Source organism: Trichosurus vulpecula, chromosome 7 (assembly GCF_011100635.1).
Source record: "Trichosurus vulpecula isolate mTriVul1 chromosome 7, mTriVul1.pri, whole genome shotgun sequence".
NCBI classification, from domain to species: domain Eukaryota; kingdom Metazoa; phylum Chordata; class Mammalia; order Diprotodontia; family Phalangeridae; genus Trichosurus; species Trichosurus vulpecula.
The window spans coordinates 12,160,009-12,181,857 of record NC_050579.1 but is presented as its reverse complement, the minus strand read 5'-3'; the positions used below and the strand labels follow the sequence as shown (position 1 = coordinate 12,181,857).

Sequence of the window (21,849 nt, the reverse complement as noted above, 5' to 3'; positions counted from 1 at the left end):
CTCCTAGGTCAGGAAACTCCCTCCACTGGTGCAGGTCACTACCTGCTTCAGGATCTGAGGAGTTAAGTGACTTGCCCAGGGTCACCTAGCCATCAGGCTTTGGTAGAAGAACCTGAGCTCAGGGCTTCCTGATTTGGACAGAGTTCTGAGCCAGATCCTCCTTCCCTCTGGTACTTTATTCTTGCCTGGCTGCTCTGATCTGTGTCACTGTCCCCCAAACACAGTGTTCCAGAGATTCCCAAGAGCGTGAGTGGGGGAGATGCCTGCTCTCAGGAGGGGAGCAGATCCAGTGCTGAGCCCAAGGAGCCGGGATGGAGCCCTCCCGACTGAAGAAGACCAGTTCTGAGGAGGAGGAGGACGACGAGGAGGAGGAAGGCTACATCATCCCTCCCAAGAAGATCTCAAAACTCGAAATGGTCCCTAACCTCAGGAGAAGCAACAGTGGCCGCTCCAAAACGAAGAGGCCCCAGTATGCTTTTGGCAACAATGAGAAGGTGAGGACCAACCCCACCCCCAGCCCCCGTCCTCTCTCCTCCTCCCTTCCCCCCACCCCACCCTCCAGTCCTCTCTCCTTCTCCCTTCCCCCTTCCTTCCCCTGCCATCCTTTCTCCTCCTCTCCCCCGCCTCCTCTCTCCTCCTCCCTTCCCCTTCCCTTTCCACCCCCCAAAGCACCCCCTGCCCTTGCGGGTCATCTCTCTCTATCTCTCTGCTAGTGATCCAGACCTCAGCCACCCTTCTGCTCATCTCATTCATCTCTTCATTCACTCACTGATTCACACAGTTATTAGTGACTTTATCAGACCACCCTGCTCCTGCCCTGCCCCTCTGCTCCCCTCCTCTTGCCCTGTCCTGTCATCCTTATGGGACAGTGACTGGTCAAAGGCCAGGGAAGCGCACATTGCTTCTCCCCTGGTATGAGTGGCCGCTGGCTGGGGCCAGTAGTCAAAGGGCAGCTCTAGCAGCCAGAGCTGTACAAGGAGGGCAGTGCTTGAGGGGTAGCATAGAGAGGTGGCTGGAGCGTGGGACTTGGAGCCAGAAGTCCTGGGTTTGAATACTCCATCGAACATTGGCAGCTGTGTGACCCGAAGCAAGTCACTCGCTCCCTCAGAGTCTCAGTTGCCACACCTGAAAAATGGGGGTGATGATGCTTTCATGCCCTGCTTCCAAGGAGTCTCTTTATGGACCTTAGGGGCAGCAGAAATTGGAGATTCCTTTGGCCAGGTGACAAGTGGCCCAGAGAGACTTTTTCTTTTGGTGCTGCCTCTGAGAGCTTGTGAGAAGAATGGGCTCAGCTGGTCTCAGGGCTCCCACAGATGTGAGGCTTGAGGCTCAGGCGCCCTTTGGTCCATCTGGGATGGTGACCTGGCCAGGAGGGAGGACCCCACCCACCATCATCCCACACTGGGTGTGATGGAGATGCCCAATGCTCTCTTGAGCACCTCTCCCCCTCCCCAGTGGCCTCTTTGCTTTTCTTCTTCCCAGGAGAACCTCAGCTCGTGGATTCCGGAGAACATTAAGAAGAAGGAGTGCGTGTATTTTGTTGAAAGTTCCAAAACGTCAGACTCTGGGTAGGAAAGATGCTTTGGGTGGGTCTCATCCCCCAATCTCTGCCCCTCTCCCTTCTCCATTTTGCCAGGAAGCAGTTTGTGAAGAGGCAGCCACCAATGAATGGCTGAGGAAGTTTCCCCTGGGTCTGCAGCAGGGCGTTCTGGCCTTTCTCTGCTGAATCCCTCTTCTCCCCACCAGCCCTTGGCATTTCCATTCACCCTCACCCAGGTCCTTATTTCAGAGTCAAATTCTGAGACTTACCTTCCTCTGGGTCAACAATGGGGCAATGGTTGGGCATGTTTCTGGGTGCCCTAAGATCTCTGGGACAGGGGAAAGCTAGGGAGATTAAACTGAACAAGGACAAATGGACAGTCCTACACAGTGGCTCAGAAAGTCGATGCTAAAGAGCAGCATGAGACCAAGTCCACATGAGGGGGCTACAAGTATCTGTATCCTTGTGTTGTTAAAGGGCGGGAGGCTGCTTCCTCATTCACACACAGATGTAACTCCCTTACAACTGGACTCCTTCCCCAAGGTCACGGATCATGGCAGTCATCAGCCAGCCAAAGGCCCATCAAAGGGCAGAATTTGTCTAGTTCTGACTTGTCCTTTTCTATTATGAGCTCTAACGCTATTGCCCGGTGGAACATGTGGAGGGCATGATGAAGGGAGCAGGCTGGAAGGCCTAAAACACACTTTACCAAAGTGATCTTCAAGACGCTGTTCTTCAGGACCCAGAACAGGCTCACTTCTGTCTGTGTTTGTGGAATTGCCACAGGTAGCCCGCCCCTCGAACCTCCCTGGAGTAGGAGACCTCTAGATATTCCCAAAAGCACCATCAGAAGTGTAGAGGCCTACCCAGGGTCACCTTCCCCTCTATCCCCAATCTCCCACCTCAGTGTTTCAATCCTGCAAGACTAGCTGATTGTTTTGGGCCGGGCCTGCCTCAGGCTCATCTCCTGGTAGTTGTATGAGGGATATAGGAACAAAAGGAGACACTTTTAATGGATCATTCAACAGTTAACAGAAAGTGGTTGACTTTGCCATTGCAAAAGGAGATTCATCAGGGGTAGGTATTGAGGACGTCTGAGTCAATTTAGCCAGGTGATGCTCGCCTGGCTGCACTGTCCATCATAGTCCATGGCCAAGCCTCAAGATGTACCTGGAGCTCCTGGGGCAGCTTTGTGCTCCAGCGGTGAAGAAGGGACGACCACAGCCTGAGTCAACCCAGTCTCAAGGACCTGCATGGGGCAGAGCTTAGAATATTGCTTCTATCACAACCCATCAGGAAGATCGTGTCGAGCTCTGGACACCAGATGTTTAGGGGCTCACTGGGAAGCTGGGTCTGGCAGAGAAGGCAGTGAGGACAGTGACAACTCTCCCATGAGCAGAGGCAGGAGCAGGTGGGGGTGTCCAGCCTGAGGAAGACTCAGGAAAGGCAAAGCTTGGAAGCTGTCTACAACTGTCAGCTGTCAATGAGGCAAAGACTTGTGACTGAGCTAGCACCAAGGAGTGCAAGGTGCAGGGGGGTAGATTCTGGCCCAATGCAAGGAAGAACTTTAAAAAAAAATTGTTTTTTCCACTTAATGGTATTTTTTTTCCAATTACATTGAATATAGTTTTCAACATTCATTTTTATAAGATTTTGCATTCCAATTTTTTCTCCTACTCTCTCTTCCCTACCCTCTCCCTAAGATGGTAAACAAATTGATATAGGCTATACACACGTATAATTATGTTAAACATATTTCCACATTAGTCATATTGTGAAAGAAGAATCAGGACAAAAGGCAAAACCACAAGAAAGAAAAGAAAAAGAGACAATAGTCTGCTTTGATCTGCATTCAGACTCCACAGTTTTTTCTCTGGATGCATTTTTGATCATGATCATTGTATTGATGAGAAGAAGCTAAGTCTAGCAAAGTTGGTCCTCCCACAATATAGTTGCTGCTGTGTACAATGTTCTCCTGGTTCTGCTCACTTCACTCAGCGTCAGTTCATATAAGTCTTTCCAGGTTTTTCTGAAATCTGTCTCCTCCTTTCTTATAGCACAATAGTATTCCACTATATCCATATACCACAACTTGTTCAGCCATTCCCCAATGGATGGGCATCCCTTTGATTTCCAATTTTTTGCCAACACAAAAAGAGGTGCTATAAATATTTTTGTACCTGTAGGTACTTTTCCCTTTTTTATGATCTCTTTGGGATATATACCTAGTAGTGGTATTGCTGGATCAAAGGGTATGAACAGTTTTAAAGCCCTTTGGGCATAGTTCCAAATTGCTCTCTAGAATGGTTGGATCAGTTTACAACTCCACCAACAATGCATCAGTGTTCCAATTTTCCCACATCTTCTCCAACATTTATCGTTTAAGGAAGAACTTTCTAAATTCACTTGTCTGGCAATGAAATTGGTTGCCTTTGAAGCTGGTGATTTCTCCATCATTGGAAGTATTCAAATAGAGGCTGAATTGTTGAGAATGGTGTAGCCCCAGGCTTACCTGTGCTTCAGGTGAGGTGTGGATTGAGCTCTGCAGTGGGATTCTTTGTCTCCTCTGAGCCTCAGCCCTAGGGCCTTCTCCTCTGCCCCATTCCTGCTGAACAAACCACAAATTATTTGTGAGCATCCTCATTCTGTATCTCTCCTGCTCCCCCTCCATGGATCTTTGAGAGCAGAGACTGTCTGGGCCCCTCCATCTGTGTATGTCTTGCACTTGGCATGCAGTCGGTGCTTCATAGCTGCTCATGGGTGGGCTGTAACTGATGAGGGGTGTGCCCTTTCAGGAAGGTGGTGTGCGAGTGTGGCTACACGAGGGAGCAGCACCTGGAGGAGGCCACCAAGCCCCAAGTGTTCCAGGGCAAAGAATGGGACCTGAAGAGGCACGTCCAGGAGATGCCCACCGACGCCTTTGGGGACATTGTCTTCACAGGCTTGGGACAGAAGGTGGGAAAGGTTGGTTCTCCGTGACTTTGTTGTTCTTGGGGGACTCTTGGTTCCCAGATTCTGTCATGCTGATGTCTGGATGCTCCTGTTGGGTAAGCAAGGCCATTGAAGCCCAAAGGGAAGGGGGAAGGAAATACGCACTTATTAAGCACCTACTGCTTGCCAGGCGCCGTGCTGAGCGTTCTACAATTATTATCTCATTTGAGCCTCACAATGACCCTGGGAGGTAGATGCTATCATTTCCCCATTTTACAGATGAGGAAGCAGAGGCAGATAGAGGTCAAAGCAACTTGTCCAGGGTCACACAGCTGGTAGGCAGAATTCAAGTTCAGGCCTTCCTGACTCCAGACCCAGAACTCTATCCACTGGCCACCAGCTGCCTCGTGCTGAAGGAGTGCCCGCCTCTCCATGCCAGGGCATTGACTCTCTCCCCCCTGCCTCCCATGGGGGAAGAAAATGGGAAGATGCTTTGGGTGTCCCTTCATGGAGGCTGAACAGCCCTTCATCCTGGTGTAGTCAGCCCAGGTTAGCCTGTGTTGCCTGAAGATGTGTCGTGGGCTAGACCCTGTGCTGGTAAGGACACAGTGATGGATAGAACACAGACTTCAGGAGGACAAAGGCCATTATGTTTGTATCCTAGGGCCTTGCATACAGTAAGTGATTAATAAATATTGGCTGGATTGAACTGAAAAGACTTGGTTTCTGCCCTTAAAGGGCTTATAATCTAGTTGAGGTAGGTTGCCATCTTTCAGTTGTGGGAGAAGGGGTAGCCCAGACTCTGGCCCAGGACCCAGTTCTCAGAGATCCCTTCAGGTGAGATACATGGGTTCCCCAAGGGGGCCTCTTCCCCTTCTTTCCTACAGAAGTAGTGCCCCTTTGGGATTCCAGGGAGCTGGTCTTCCCTGAGGGCTTAAGGAAGGAAGCAATGTTAATGAGAGGTTAGGCTGGTCTAGCTCCCTTACAGGTGTAGAGGATGCTAATTAATCAAAGAACAGGCATTTATTAAGCACCTGCTATGAGCTAGGCATTGTCCTGAGTGCTGGAGATCCAAAAGGGAAATTGTCCCTGCCCTCAAGAGTTTGTAGTCTAGCTGGGAAAATAAGATAGGTATGTGTAAAACTGATACCAGACAAATTTTTTGAAAGGATTGGGGAAAGGTCACTAGCAGCCACAGGGGCCAGGAAAACTTCCATAGAGAAGTTGACACTTGAACAATTCTCAAGATTCTGAGAAGTAGCAGTAAGAAGGGAGGGCATTCCAGGTAGGTGGGACAGCCAATGCAAAGGCGCAGAGACAGGAGATGGAGGTTGTGGGTGAGAAATGGCAAATAAGCTAATTAGGCTGATTATAAAGGACTTGGAAAAGAGGAAAGCAGAAAGGAAGGTGGGAGTCTGACTGGGAAGGGCTTTGAATGCCAAACCCTGGTGTTTGTATTTGATCTGGGAGATAATAGGGAACCACTGGAACTTATTGGGAGGAGTCTAAAAAGCCAGCTCACTCAGTGCCTCCTTTACCTTGTTTCTTCACATCCATTGTGACAAATCCCTGTGGTCTTTTCAACGCAGGGTCTGCATGACCTTTATTTCCCTCTTGGCTCTGTGTGTTTTGACCCTTCTGCAGTATGTACGCGTGTCTCAGGACACTCCACCCGGTGTGATCTACCACCTCATGACACAGCACTGGGGGCTCGACGTTCCCAACCTCCTGATCTCCGTCACTGGAGGAGCAAAAAACTTCAACATGAAAGTCAGACTGAAGAGCATCTTCAGAAGGGGCTTAGTCAAGGTGGCACAGACAACAGGTAGGTGTGCTGGTGGGCAGGAGGCAAATCAAGACCTTCCACCCACTACCTCTCCATCATCTTCATGCATTCATCTATGCAACTTTCCATTCATCCACCCACCTACCCATTCATGCACCTGCACATCCATTCATGTACCCATATATCCATCTACTGCTCCATCCATCCATTCATGTACCTATCCATCCACCCAAGCAGAGTCTGCCCATCACCTCTGCCTCAGGAGGTGGGCAGCCTGTCTTATCATGAGTCCTCTGGAATTGGAGTTGGTCGTGGGGTGAATCTTCTTGGCACTGAGCAGAGTCTGACTGAGAAGGGATGTTTTACAAGTGCTGTGAATGTGCATTTTCTTGGCATAGTTTATGGCTTATAGCCATGCTGCAGCTAGGGGGCGCCACAGGTACAGAGTTCTGGACTTGAGAGTCAGAAAGACCTGAGTTTGAATCCAGATATTCACTGGTTATGTGACCCTGGGCAAGTCATTTGACTTCTCTGGGCTTCAATTTCCTCTCCTCTAAAATGAGGGGCTTGGATTTGATACTCTTGAAGGCCCCTCCTGGTGCCATGTATATGGTCCTATGAGAGACCAGGCTCCAGATCAGAAGGACCATGGGCTACACTGTCTGGTTGTCCCTGGAAAGTTGACCCTGAGACTGCAAAGTCCCAGCAGGGTTAAAAATGAAAGGAATTGAGAAACACTTTTTGGGATGATGGTGATTATGTTTTCCTTAGAACTAAGAGGGGTTGGGGAAGGCTTCCTGTAGGAGGTAGGATTTTAGTTGGGACATAAAGGAGTCCAGGGAGGTCAGCGATCAGGGCCAAGGAGGGAAAGTGTTCCAGGCATGGGGGATGACAGCCAGAGAGAATGTCCAGAGCAGAAAAATAGAAGGTCTCGTTCATGGTAAAGCCAGGAAGCTGGGGTCATAGGATTGAAGAGTGTGTATTAGGGACTAAAGTGTAAGAAGACTGGAAAGAAAGAAGGGGCTGGTGATGAAGGGCTTTGAACACCAAAGAGATAGTTTTGCATTTGCTTTCAGGGGCAGTGGGGAGGCACTGGAGCTTACTGAGTAGGGGGTGACGTGATTGAACTCGCACTTGAGGAAAATCACTTAAGTGGTTGAGTGGAGGATGGAATGGAGTGGGGAGGATCTTCAAGCAGGCAGACCCCCAGCAGCCATGGCCATAATCCAGGTGTGAGGATATGAGGGCCTGCACCAGGGTGGGGGCAAGATCAGAGAGAAGAAGGGGGGTATTGGAAAGATGTTACAGAGGCGGAATTGATGAGAGACGTAGCAGAGGTGGAATATCCACAAGAGATGTAGCAGAGGTGGAATCCACAAAAGATGTAGCAGAGGTGGAATCCACAAGAGATGTGGCAGAGGTGGAATATCCACAAGAGATGTAGCAGAAGTGGAATCAGCAAGAGATGCAGCAGAGATGGAATATCCACAAGAGATAGCAGGGGTGGAATCAACAAGAGATGTAGCAGAGGTGGAATATCCACAAGAGATGTAGCAGAGGTGGAATCAGCAAGAGATGTAGCAGAGGTGGAATATCCACAAGAGATGTAGCAGAGATGGAATATCCACAAGAGATGTAGCAGAGGTGGAATATCCACAAGAGATGTAGCAGAGGTGGAATATCCACAAGAGATGTAGCAGAGGTGGAATATCCACAAGAGATGTAGCAGAGGTGGAATATCCACAAGAGATGTAGCAGAAGTGGAATCAGCAAGAGATGCAGCAGAGATGGAATATCCACAAGAGATGCAGCAGAGATGGAATATCCACAAGAGATAGCAGGGGTGGAATCGACAAGAGATGTAGCAGAGGTGGAATATCCACAAGAGATGTAGCAGAGGTGGAATATCCACAAGAGATAGCAGGGGTGGAATTGACAAGAGATGTAGCAGAGGTGGAATATCCACAAGAGATGTAGCAGAGGTGGAATCCACAAGAGATGTAGCAGAGGTGGAATATCCACAAGAGATGTAGCAGAAGTGGAATCAGCAAGAGATGCAGCAGAGATGGAATATCCACAAGAGATAGCAGGGGTGGAATCGACAAGAGATGTAGCAGAGGTGGAATATCCACAAGAGATATAGCAGAGGTGGAATATCCACAAGAGATGTAGCAGAGGTGGAATATCCACAAGAGATGTAGCAGATGTAGCAGAGGTGGAATATCCACAAGAGATGTAGCAGAGGTGGAATATCCACAAGAGATGTAGCAGAGATGGAATATCCACAAGAGATAGCAGGGGTGGAATTGACAAGAGATGTAGCAGAGGTGGAATATCCACAAGAGACGTAGCAGAGGTGGAATATCCACAAGAGACGTAGCAGAGGTGGAATATCCACAAGAGATAGCAGGGGTGGAATTGACAAGAGATGTAGCAGAGGTGGAATATCCACAAGAGATGTAGCAGAGGTGGAATCCACAAGAGATGTAGCAGAGGTGGAATATCCACAAGAGATAGCAGGGGTGGAATCGACAAGAGATGTAGCAGAGGTGGAATATCCACAAGAGATAGCAGGGGTGGAATTGACAAGAGATGTAGCAGAGGTGGAATCCACAACAGATGTAGCAGAGATGGAATATCCACAAGAGATGTAGCAGAGGTGGAATCAATAGGCCTTGGCACCATATTGGATCTGGGTGATGAGAGATAGTGAGGAGTCCAGGATGACTCCAAGGTTGGGAGGACGGTATTGCCCTCTACAGTAATTGGGAAGGTGTGTGTGTGTGTGTGTGTGTGTGTGTGTGTGTGTGTGTAGGGGTGGGGAATGGTTTAGGGGAAAAGATAAGTTCTATTTTGGACATGATGAGTCTGAGATGTTTACTGGACATCCAGTTTGATATGTTTTCCCAGTTTTCCATGGCCTGAAAAATAACAGATAGGATATGGGACTGAGGGTCGGGGTCAGGAGGAGCTTGTGCTTTCATTTGGAATGAGGCCTGGAATTTCCAAGAAGACCTGTGGTGATACTACAGTGGCCCTATGGGTTCAGTGTTTTTCCCTGGAGGGCAAGATAGGGCCCCGTGGGTGCTTTGAGATCCCTGCCCATCTGTAACCTTTCTTTCTAGGGGCCTGGATCATAACTGGGGGCTCACATACCGGGGTTATGAAGCAGGTGGGGGAGGCTGTGCGAGACTTCAGTCTGAGCAGCAGCTATAAGGAAGGGGAAGTCATCACCATTGGAATCGCCACTTGGGGTACTGTGCACAATCGCGAGAGTTTGATCTATCCCACGGTGAGTTGGACAGTTGGATCCATGCTTGTGGGGGACCAGAGCAGAAGATCCTGCATCCCAGTGGGAGGGAGGGTAAGAGGCAGAGAGAGAAGAGGGAGGCAAGGGGAGAGGGGAGCAGAGAAGAGAAAAAGGGAAGGAAGAGGGGGAGAGAAGGAGACTTGCAAGGTTTTATGAGACACATCCCAAGCATCCACTTCAGTGAGGGTTAGGGCTTGACTTCAGTCAATCTATCAATTAGTGAGCATGCATGTATTAAATGCTTATGTCTGCCTACCTCTTAGTCACTCTTGGGTCATTGAAAGTCTTATTTTCATGAACTTCAAATGGGGATGAGTGCAGCTAGGGAAGCAGCCAGAGGGTGCCACCCCTCCAGAGCACCGGGTCTGGGGTCAGGAAGACCTGAGTTCAAATGTGGTCCCAGAGCTTCCTAGCTGTGTGATCCTGGGCAAGCCACTTCTGTAGGCCTCAGTTTCCTCAAATGTAAAGTGGGCATAATAACAGCACCTATCTCAAGGATCAAATGAGGTGATAATTATAAAGCACTTAGCACAGTGCCTGGCACACAGTAGGTACTATATATATATATATATACATATATATATATATGATTATTATTCTTATTATAAGCCAATGGTCGACCAATCAACAAGTGTTTAGTAAGCACCTTCTGTGTGCCAGGTACTGTGTTGGGTACTAGGGATACAAAGGTAAAAATGAACCAGACCCTGCCCTCAGGGAACTTCTGTTCTATCTAGGAACAACATACACACATAAGGAAAGCAGAATCTAAGCCCAATCAATATGAGGGCATTTGTCTTGGGGCTGGAAGCAGGTGCTGAGGGGTCAGGAAAGGCCTCATGAATGGTAGCCACCCTGGTTTGGTGCTCTCTGACTTATGCAGGCCAGCCCTCCCATGGCAACCTGGCATCAGACTTCGTGTTTGGTACTCTAGTTGCCAAATTTGGCAAGATATCCTTCTTCTCTGGGCCTCATTTGGACTAGATGGCCTCTGAGGTCCCTGCCAACCCTAGGTCAATGATTCTAAGACCCTAGGACCCCAAACGTTCTCTTGGCTGTCTCCAGGGAGGCTTCCCAGCTGAGTATATCTTGGATGAGGAGAGCCAAGGAAATCTTTCCTGCCTGGACAACAACCACTCCCACTTCATCCTTGTGGATGATGGAACCCATGGCAGATATGGTGTGGAGATTCTCCTGAGGACTAAGCTGGAGAAATTCATCTCAGAGCAGACAAAAGAAAAAGGAGGTAACAGGTGCAGGGAGTAAATGGGGATCTAGAAGGAGAGGGAGAGTTGTGTGGGTGTATATTTGTATATCCTCATAGTTCGTGAGAAGAGCCCCCACTAGTGTGTCATCACCTAAAAAGGAAGCTTTTGAACTAGTAGATATGGATGGACAGGGTGACCTCCTCTCATTACCTCCTTTGGTCCATCTTTTTGAGTTGGCCATGTTGCCTATAATAGGTCCCAAACTGGAGGTGACGTCGTAATTAGAAATAAATATATTTGTTTCTCAACTGGGCTCTCCCTAGGTCTGAGCTTTCATCTGACCTAACCTGTGTTTGTCCATAGGGGTGGCTATCAAGATTCCAATTGTCTGTGTGGTCCTAGAGGGAGGACCTGGCACGTTGGATGTAAGTATAGACCACAGGGGCTGAGGGACGGCTTCCTAAGGAAGGAAGAGAAAGAAGCATTAGCGGAGAAGAAAATCACCCTTAAACCAGATAGCTGGGAAAGTGCTATCAAAAGTGTGTTGGTTGCTTTGTCAGGCAGCAGTGTGGCATAGTGGGCAGAGAGCTGCCTGTGGAGCCAGGAATATCTGGTTCAAGTCCTGACTTTGTGCGACTCTGGACAAGTTCCTGACAACTCACTAAGGGTTAGAAGGTTGCAGGGAAGGGTGTCAATCTCCATCAGTTGAGGGGTTTCCTCGCCTGAGGGTCCTCTAAATTAATGAGATCATAGGTCCAGCCCCTGTCCCTATCAATTCCTCATGAGGGATTCATCAGTTTTAAAGTTCCCACCAGGGAGTCCTTCTGGGCTAGTGGTTTACCCACCCCACCCCAGGCTTCCCCAAAGCTCCTCCGGTCACTTCAGAGGTGCATTGTCCTCTCGTTTGTGCTCCAGACCATCTTCAATGCCATGACCAATGGCACCCCCTGTGTGATTGTGGAGGGCTCGGGACGTGTGGCTGACGTCATCGCTCAGGTGGCGAACCTACCCATCTCAGAAATCACCATCTCCCTGATCCAGAAGAAGCTGAGCTTGCTTTTCCATGAGACTTTTGAGACATTTACTGAGAGCAAGATTGTGGAGTGGACCAAGAAGGTGAGACTGGTGTGGGAGTGAGGGCTTTGGGACAGAAGGCAGCATGAGGTAGGACCATGCCCAGGCCACACTGGGGCACTGTGCCAGGGGGAACACTTGTCAGGAGATGCCAAGAGGGCACAGAATAGACCTGGAAGGCACAGTCAGGAGGGCCTCAGGAGGGGCACCAGGCCTAGATGAGTTCACACCCTAGCACTGAGACGCTACCTTAGTATCCAACAAGCAAGACTTCATGAGGCACCTAACTGTGTGCCAGGCCTTACTCAATGTTGGGTGTGCACAGACAGCAGAGAAATGATGCTTGCCCTTGAGGAGATTGCACCCTCTGGGCCTCTCTCTGGTCCCAGCAAGGCTGGGTCAGCACAGCCAGAAAGAAGCTGGGTGGCTGACTCCTTAGCACAGTCCAGGACAGAGGATGTTCCAGGCAGTCATGCGCTCCCTGACCATTCTGGTGGTGTAGACACTGGGATGTGGTGGAACCATCTTTTCCTCTTCTGGGTGACAGTCATCCAGCTGGCTGACCTAGCCTTTCACCTAGTCCTTCTGTGACATCCTTAACTAATAGTCATGCAAGTGAACCAGTCCAGTGACAGGGAGCTCATAACCTCTCAGGGAGGCCCATTTTGTCATACTGAGCAAGAGTAGGCTTCCCTTTGACTTGCAGTCATGGGGCTTGGGAGGACTAGGGTTTTAGGAGGTGGCCTTGATGATCAGGAGGCTGGGTGGACACGGGATGTCAACCAAGGAAGGCCGCAAGGCACTCGCGGAGGGAAGGAGGCAGATGTGTCCCTGGGGACCCCGGCATCAACATGATTGTCTTAAGCATCATGGAAGCAAGTTAATGGGCAAATGAGTTTGCATTTCTCAAGTAGATGCCAACTGATGGAGATGGCCCCAGAGGAGTGCGTGTGTATGTGTGTACTGCATGCTTGTATGTGCGGTGTGTGCACACAAGTGAAGTATGTGCATGTGTGTTTGTATGTCTGTGTGCACATACATGCTTGTATGAATAGAGAGTGTGTACAGGTGTGGTGTGTGGTTGGGGAGGGAGAGAAGGAAGATCTTCATTTGAAAATAAATTTTAGGGGCAGCTAGGTGGTGCAGCAAATAGAACACCAGCCCTGAAGTCAGGAGGACCTGAGTTCAAATCTGACCTCAGGCGCTTGACACTTACTATCTATGTGACTTTGGGCAAGTCACTTAACCACAATTGCCTTGCCTTCTCCCCTCCAAAAAACCCAAACAAAGAAAATAAATTTTAAAACCAAAAAATAAAAGGAAAATAGTGCTGGGATGTTCAGTGGGCTGCCGTAGAAGACCAGCTTAGAGACATGAATGGTCTGGGGCCATGGAACCTCCAGGAATCTTCTGTCCAGTCAGGGAGGGGCTGTGATTTATAGCTGTGGCCACCACCTACTCTGGAGGGTCACACTGTGCCAAAGTTGGGTTCACTCTTGGCCAGCAAAATAGTGGGGCTTGGGAGCTGTGGGGCACCAAGTGCAGGACTGGCAGCTGGCTCCAATATAGTGGGAGTGAGCCCCAGGGCTCAGGGTTACTCTGTGGCAAATAGACTCAGGGCCTGGCAGCAGGGAGGGGGTGTCCCTTCAAGCCCACATGCTGGTAGCAGGGATCGGCCACAGGGCTTCCCCTGACTGCAGGAAATGGCACCTACTTAGATAAGCATGGGGTCTGGCCTTGCTGGCTCATCCATTCCAGGGTGATTTGTTGCAGATCCAAGACATCGTGCGGAAGAGACAGCTGCTGACTATCTACCGTGAAGGCAAAAATGGCCAGCAGGATGTGGATGTGGCCATCCTTCAGGCACTGCTAAAAGGTGAGCAGCTGGGTGGGGGTAGGGTCCCATGGAGGGTGTGAGCAAAGCCTGGGTAGATGGCATAGGAGTGCTGGTTGCTGATGCCTGCTTTGTTCCTTGCTCATGTGAATTAATGGATGGATGGATGAATGGATGGATGGATAGATGGATGGATGGATAGATGAATAAGTGAACAGAAAAGCATCAAATGCTTACTATGTATTAGGTACTACATTAGGCACTGAAGATACCAAAACAAAAAGCAGGACTTTCCTTGCCCACAAGGAGCTTACGTTCTAATAGGGGGAGAGAGGCTGCTGTTTAGACTCACCATTCCATCTGCATGATCTCGCTCTCTCTGCTTAAGAGCAACAAATGTCAGCAAAAATGAAAGAGAGAGGGAGGCGGAGGGAGTAAGCTAGGCAAATAAATTGCAATGTATTCACCTGAGCCAATGCTGGGATTGGATTCAGGGACAAATGCTGGACCCTTGGGTTCTGCTGGGGCAGGTGAGGAAGCCAGGGACCCTGGGCTTCAGATGCTCTGAGCCCCATCCTAAGCCTTCCATTCTCTTCTCCCTTCTACCTTTAGCCTCAAGGAATCATGACCACGTGGGCCATGAGAACTGGGACCATCAACTGAAGTTGGCCGTTGCTTGGAACAGGGTGGATATTGCTCGAAGTGAGATTTTCACAGATGAGCGCCAGTGGAAGGTAGGTCCCTGAAGGTATGGTGGCAATTTGGTGATTGTATTAAATTGCCTGATCATCTCACTGGCAGTCAAGCCTTTGGCTTTTGCAGAACTCCAATGGGAGAAACTGCTGGGTACTTTGTAGACAGTCCTAGACAATCAGCACCTCAGAAAATGCTGACCAGGTGATGGTCCCCCACATGTGGCTTGTGGACCCTCTGAGGCCTCAGAACTATTGCAGGAATCCACGGGCATGCCAAGCCTTTACTCATGGCCAGCAATTCCGTGCGAACAATAAGCAAACCCAGATGATCCAGCCTGAATCAGTAATTAGTTTTCAGCAAACCCGTGGAGAAGTGATGTGCTGAATGAAACACCACCACTCAAAAGTAACCTTGGATCCATTGTCACACGTGTGGTCCACCAGAGGCACAGATGACCCTGTTGTCAGTAAGATGCAGGGCTGTGGCATTTTCTGGCACTTAAGAGGGTCCTTCTCCTATGTGAGAGCTGGGGCCAGCTGCTTGCAAGGCATTCCCCTCAAACACTGAATCTGGGTACAGACGTGTCTATGGAGTACATTAACTGTGCTATCTGGAGTAGGTGTCAGCTCATGCTTATAATAGCCACACATTTGGGAAACTCCCAGGGAACCCCTAGAAACTGCCAAAAGTTCATCCAGCTGAATTGTTCATCTGGGTGACTCCAAATGGGTGAATGGGAAATAACCTTAGCTTTGCTCTGGTTGGACCCCTGTGCTCCGGTTGTTTCCATGGCTGACCTTGGTTTGCTTTTGGCTCAGCCTTCAGATCTGCACCCAATGATGGCTGCCGCCCTCATCACCAACAAGCCTGAGTTTGTGAAGCTCTTCCTGGAGAACGGGGTCCGCCTGAAGGAATTTGTCACCTGGGACACGCTGATTTACCTCTATGAGAACTTAGCGCCCTCCAGCCTGTTCCACAGTAAGCTGCAGAAGGTGCTAATGGAGGAGATGGAGCGCTCTGCCTACTCATCCCTGCCCAAGATCCAGATGCACCACGTGTCCCAGGTGCTCAGAGAGCTGCTCGGAGACTTCACACAACCGCTGTATCCCAAGCCCAAGCACAGCGAGCGGCCCCGGCTGTCCCTGGCGGTGCCACACATTAAGCTCAATGTACGGTGCTGCCTTTTCTCCCTCTGCTCATTCCCACCTGACCACCATGTTCATTCCCATATGGGTGGTTCCTTAGCTCTGTCCAAGGTACCACACTGTCCTTCCTCACCTTATTCCCACCTCTCCTGCATGTTCATTCCCCATATGGATGGTTCCCTATCTCTGTCCAAGGTACCGGACTGCCCCTCCTCATCTTCTTATTCCCACCTGACCTCCATGTTCATTCCCCATACGAATGGTTCCTTAGCTCTGTCCAGAGTACCACACTGCCCTTGCTTATCTTTTCATTCCTTTGGTCTGTAGCATTTTTTTTTCAGTGCCTTGGATAAGGCATGATTCCAAAATAATGAGGGGTAGCTAACCTATTGGATGACTGAGTCAGGATCAAAAAGGGGTATATGACAGGCTGGAGCAATAGGTTGAATTGAATGACATCACATTCAGTAGGAATAAATGTAAAATGTGCCCTTGGGCATAAAAAATCAATGTCACAAGGAGAAGATAGCACAGCTTGGCTAGAACACAGTGGTTCTGTGAGATCTGGGGATTTGAGTGAATGGTAATGCAAATTCAATATGGGCCATCAAAGGTTGGAGTAGCAACCAAAGGCTTGAGGGGAGGAAAGACTTCTTTACCATAAGAGTTGTTGCCTTAGAAGGTGGTAAGCAACCCTTCCTTGGAGGTCTTCAAACAGGTTAGACAGCCACTTGAGGGGTTTGTTAGAGTGGGAGTTACTTTCAGTCAACAAGCATTTATTAAGTACCTGCTCTCAGTGAAGCCCTGTGCTAGTCTCTGGGATATAAGGAAAATAAACAAACCAATCTCTGCCCACAAAGCATTTCCATTCCCAGGTGGATGGCAACAAGAATTTGGTGCATGAGTTGGATTGATGGTTCTTGAGATCCCTTCCCAATGTGACTTTCTGTGGTTTTCAGATCTTGTGAGCCAAATGAAGAGAGTGATTTATAGCCATTGGAAAGAGAATCCTCCTTGCCCAATCTGCCTCTGCCAGTCTTTGCCCTGCATTTCAGGAACTCCAGAGTTCATTTGACCTGGGGCATGGCTACTCTTCCAAGAACAGAGAATCCTACAGTAGATTCGGAGGAAATCATTCTCCAGAAAAATGGCTCATTTATTTAAACTTTTAGAATCCTGAAATCACAGATTCTCATAACCAGATGGGGCTTCAGCAGGTGTCTGGATCAGTCCATCCCCAAAGGAGTCCTCTTGAAATTACCTTCTATAACTGGTCACCACTGCTTGGGCACTCAGAGTCCCCAGGCCAGTCCAATCCAAAGGTCCTTCTCTTCCAGATGTTTCTAAGTTTCTCTGAGGGGCCTGACCCAAAAGTACTTGAGAAAGCCCTAAGTTCACTTCCATGTATCTCACTATAATTTAGGTGGCCCAGGAAACTATCTAAGGGCAGAAGTTTTATTTATTTTAAAGATCTGGCTTCAAGTGATTGAAAGTCAACTTTAGAAGGATGTGTTTCCCAAGTGGACTCTGTCTTCCATCTAATATGGAATGACCTTGGGCAGGCCCTTCCCCTCTTTGACTCTTGGTTTCCTCCTTTGTAAAAGTCAGAGGTACCTCCCAACTCTAACCCTCTGTGATCCTATTGTCTCTGAAGCTGGATAGGCAAATGCTGTGCTCCCAAAGTGGACCATACCACCCCCTGGGGGGCACTGGAATGATTTAGGGGAATGATTTAGTAGCCTCAGGGGCATTTGAGGGTCATTGAATAAAAATAAGAGGGTGGTAGAAGCATAAGGAAAGAAAATAAGATAAGAAAATTTTGAAAAACCCTTCGTACATATTTCATCTGTTGTATGAGTTAAAGTCATAGCGATTACATTATTTTCCAAATAAACACACAAAATGCAAGTTATAACCAATGAGTGGTGAAGTCAGCTGAGAAGTCTTAACAAGCAGGTGTTGGCAGAAGAGCATATTGCACATTGTCAGAAAGTACAGCATGCCTTGGCAGGAATATGTGAGTGTGACGATTTGTTTGCAAGATGATACTATATGGTTACATGATGCAATATTGCATCATCAAAATTTCAATGCAGGAAAAACCCACAAATTTACAATAAATTATTAAATTTAAGATGTGTTATTAAAAATGATGTTTTTTTAAATGACACAAATTTTAGAAAAAATCATTAAAGGGCTAAAGAAAGTAGATTTCTGGGGTGGGGGCTGAGTATTCTTTTTTTGGGGGGGAAGGTGGTGGTAGGCCCCAGAGCAAACTGGTACTTCTTTCATTCATTCATGTATTCATCCATCCATTCATTCGTCTTCAGTGCTGGGCACTGAGGGGTTGACAAAGATAGACAGTCAGGTACATCTTAATGTTGTTCATACTGATCTTGAGGCCTCATGTATAGTTGATGATAAGTGCCTACTTCATGCCCTGGGGGCACCCTCCCATCATCTCAGTGATGCTATGATCTCTTGATTCCTTCCTCTGCTCAGCACTGGTCTCCTGCGGTAGAGTTCTAATTGTCATCTGTTCACTAGGTGCAAGGAGTGAGCCTCCGGTCCCTCTACAAGCGTTCTCCAGGACGTGTCACTTTCACCATGGACCCTGTCCGAGACCTCCTTATTTGGGCCATTGTCCAGAATCGGAAAGAACTGGCAGAGATCATCTGGGCCCAGGTACCCAACAGAGAAGAGATGTCTATAAGAGATTCCTTGTGTGGGGTCTTTAAGGGGGGACTTCTGGCCGTCAGTATTATCCAAGACCAACGTCCAATGGCCTGGGCTTCACAGAGGCAGATGGATGAGGTCCTAGGGAGCCCTGGGATGGTGGGGCATGGGACTCACCCTTGTCAGTAGTGCAAGATTATTTGTGGGTGGACTGAGAATATAGGTAGGAGTGGGAAGTCTTCAAAGGGGTCTGTGCCAAGGTGTCCAGACCTTCCTTTCTGTTGGGCCAGTGAGAGGGAAGCATAGCGATGCTGAGGAGGCATGGACTTTCTAGAGGTGCAGGGATTAGGAGTGGGGACCTTGGCTGTTACATTGGAGGGGGGGGCAAGAAGAAAAGGGGGATGAGGCTGGCCTCCTACATATTCTCTTAAGCAAGTCTTCAGCTCTCACTCTCGGTAGGTAGCCAATGAATCTATTGCCAATTGTAGGGAGTGGAATGGGGTACAGCCTTCACCCTTCCTTCCCACACATAGATCAGCTCTGGTGCACATGCCAGGCAGTCCCAACCACCAGTAGGGGCTTTTAGGTGCAAAGAGGAGGAGTAGGCCAGTGGTTAGGCACCAGAATGACTGGCACCAGACATCAGATCTGGCTAGAGTGCTGGGCCTGTACATCTCTCCACTGTGGCCATGTCTTTAGGCCCTTGAAGGTGCATGATGCCTATCCACTTGGCAGGGATGATGGCATCAAGTGATTTGCAAATGCTGAGTAAATACTGGTCACACTGTTCCCTAATGAAGGTCAAGCTGGGGTAGGTCAGGAGAGAACTTGGAGCCCACCTTCCCCTAGCAGGAGTATGAACTGGGCTGGCAGGGGCAGGGATTGATCATGGTCACTTCTGGTGCCAGGAATCATGCCTCAGCCCCCATGTTAGAGATTTGTTTGTGCCTCTTAGAACAGGCTCTAGCCCTTTGGGATTTGCTTAACTGGTGGCACCTAGAAGCCTTTCTTCCCTGCAGAGGCTCCTCCTCCATGGGTCCTCCCATAAAGTAATCATTTTCCATAGAGATTCTCCCTGCAGAGGGCTCTTCCCCCAGAAGGGTCCTCCCTGTAGCAGCCTCATAAGAGGGCACCATGAACAGCTGGGATGTATTCCAAAGTGACGGGGTCTGCCTGGAGCTGGCCTCACGGTGGGCTTGGCTACCCAGGCCTCTCCCCTGATGTCTCTAGAGCCAGGATTGCATTGCAGCAGCCTTGGCTTGCAGTAAGATCCTGAAGGAGCTGTCCAAAGAGGAGGATGACACGGACAGCTCTGAGGAAATGCTCACCCTTGCTGAGGAATATGAGCACAGAGCCATCGGTGAGTTTGCTTCTCAGCTGATGCGAGGTTTTCAGGGGCCAGTCCCTCTCCGGCGTTTCCCCCTCTTGTCCAGCACGGCTGCCTGTGCCTGCCTGGCAGGTGTGTGGCAGGAGGGGCTCAGGGCAGCTGCTGACATGCGCTCCCCATTGCTGGACCTTTCAGGGGTCTTCACAGAGTGCTACCGGAAAGATGAAGAGAGAGCACAAAAGCTCCTTATCCGAGTGTCTGAGGCCTGGGGGAAGACAACCTGTCTGCAGCTGGCTCTGGAGGCCAAGGACATGAAGTTTGTGTCCCATGGGGGCATCCAGGTTAGCCTTCCTGGAGGAAGTGTGTATGTGCATGTGTGTGTATATGTGTATGTGCATGCATGTGTATGTACATGTGTATGTGCATGTACGTGTGTGTGCATGTGCGTATAGAGGGAGGGTCTTCCTCCAGAGAACTGGATAGTTCTATTTCCTGACCAGCCACGGACATCTGTGCATTGGGACATCAGCCCCTTCTCCCTGGACAGGAATGGACCTGGGGTGAGGGGTGCTCATGCCTGGTCCTAACTCACATATACAGAGGGCGGCTTTTCTTATGGTAGCTCTTTGGGGCAGCTAAGGCAGACAGGTTCTTTGCCCTAAGTTCAGAGAGCAGTGTCCTGCCCAAGGCTGCACAGTAGGTGAGGGCAGAGGCTGCCACCCCTTGGTTCTGCATCTAGGCTGCGGGGCACTGGACACCAGCTGTGTGCGCCACTCCACACACTCATCACAGTCTGGGAGGAGACAACATCAGCAAACCACAGCTTTGTGGGGTGTGTCCCAAGGCAGGTGTTGAGGGAGCAGGGAGCTAACTTGCATGGTTGGAGGCAGGATGGCAGAAGGTCAATGGTCATCTCAGCAGCAGAGGAGGTAGATGGGCAGGCTCCAGAGAGCATGGGGCTCTGAGCTGGGTCCTCAGGGGTCAGGGAGGGTTGGAATCCTCCCTTTAATATCGGTCACCTTGGGCAAGGCATGCCCTCCATTTCCTGTCAAACAAATGGGTTGGACAGGATGAGCTGAGGACCTTTCCCCAGTTCTAAATCCTTCTGACCCTTTGGCTAGATAGCATTAAAGTCCTTTCACCCACAAATCCCCAGATGCTTTTCTTCCCCAAGGTTTCTCCTGGGTTAGCTTCTATAATTACACAGCACATTCACAGAAGGTTCAAGTCCTCTGATCCACCCCAGTACCAGGATAAGTGGGGCCTCCAGCAAGGGAGTAGCCTAAGACCAACAGCCCCTGGCTAGGATAGGGTGGGCTAAGCTGCTTGGCCTCAGGAGCCCCAGCTTGGTAGGCTTGGCTGTGCCTGGCTGAGAGCTGCCTAAAGGCTGGGCTGGGTTCTGTCTCTCTGGGCAGAATTCTGCCCATCTCCTTGCACCCTAAATGCGCACTCCATTCCCCCATGCCTGATGTGGTGCTCACGATATTGCCAGGGCTCACAAACATGCCTTTCCTATATAAAATTTCTCTATTTCCCAGGGAAAGAGGAAAAGACATGGGGAGCTCCGGCAGACTTAAAGCAGCTGTCAGCATTAGCTAGCCACCTCTTTGTTGCCTTTGTCATGCCGTGTGTTGTATTTTTGCATGCATAGGTGTGCACATGCACATCTTGGCCCCAGAGGGGCCTTGCCTGCTCTGCCCAATGCCACCTCTCTCTCCCTTTCTCTACTCAGGCCTTTCTGACCAAAGTCTGGTGGGGGCAGCTGTGTGTGGACAACGGCCTCTGGCGGGTGATCCTGTGCATGCTGGCGTTCCCTCTTCTCTACACGGGCATCATCTCCTTCAGGTGCCAGTCTAGGCTTCCTGCACTCTGGAGGGTTTGTTCCATTTTTTAAGGAGCCAGGACTTTAAAGAGGAAGTTGGGTAACAGGCCATCTTGACAGACACCTTGGTGCCTCCCACCTGACCTTTGGCAGTTCTCCATGGTCTGGTTCCACCCAATTCCATTGAGTTAGAACAGTTGAGCTGGAAGGGGCCTTAGCAGTCATCTGAGCCAGTGGCCTCATTACAGAGAAGGAAATGAGGCACAGAGAACAGAAGGGACAGAGCAGAGATTCAGGTCCCCTGGCGTCCAGTGCTTTTGCTGCCCTACCTGCCTGAAACCAGAGCACACCATACACCTAGACCTTTCCCTCTCTGGTGTCTGCCTGGCATGGACACCAGCACTGTTTCTCTCCAAATAGCTGTGGTCTCACCAGGGAGGGAAGTGCCAGCACAGATCAGGAGGGCCACCACTGGTGGAGTGGGGTGGGGGTTTTAGAAA

General features: G+C 49.6%; 1 protein-coding gene across 1 annotated transcript in view; it reads left to right on the top strand.

Annotated features, from left to right (window-relative positions):
* The first annotated feature begins 245 nt into the window (after positions 1–245).
* The window catches only part of TRPM2 (transient receptor potential cation channel subfamily M member 2), a 45,150-nt gene continuing 23,546 nt past the window's right edge, over positions 246–21,849 (top strand). The window contains exons 1-15 of the mRNA XM_036769327.1: positions 246–494; positions 1,483–1,568; positions 4,336–4,504; positions 6,116–6,296; positions 9,383–9,549; positions 10,633–10,813; positions 11,139–11,200; positions 11,691–11,891; positions 13,623–13,725; positions 14,296–14,417; positions 15,198–15,548; positions 18,072–18,209; positions 19,431–19,560; positions 19,723–19,868; positions 21,260–21,372. Of these exons, the coding sequence (XP_036625222.1) occupies positions 312–494; positions 1,483–1,568; positions 4,336–4,504; positions 6,116–6,296; positions 9,383–9,549; positions 10,633–10,813; positions 11,139–11,200; positions 11,691–11,891; positions 13,623–13,725; positions 14,296–14,417; positions 15,198–15,548; positions 18,072–18,209; positions 19,431–19,560; positions 19,723–19,868; positions 21,260–21,372 (2,333 nt within the window). The 5' untranslated portion in view covers positions 246–311. The remainder of the gene's footprint in view (positions 495–1,482; positions 1,569–4,335; positions 4,505–6,115; positions 6,297–9,382; positions 9,550–10,632; positions 10,814–11,138; positions 11,201–11,690; positions 11,892–13,622; positions 13,726–14,295; positions 14,418–15,197; positions 15,549–18,071; positions 18,210–19,430; positions 19,561–19,722; positions 19,869–21,259; positions 21,373–21,849) is intronic.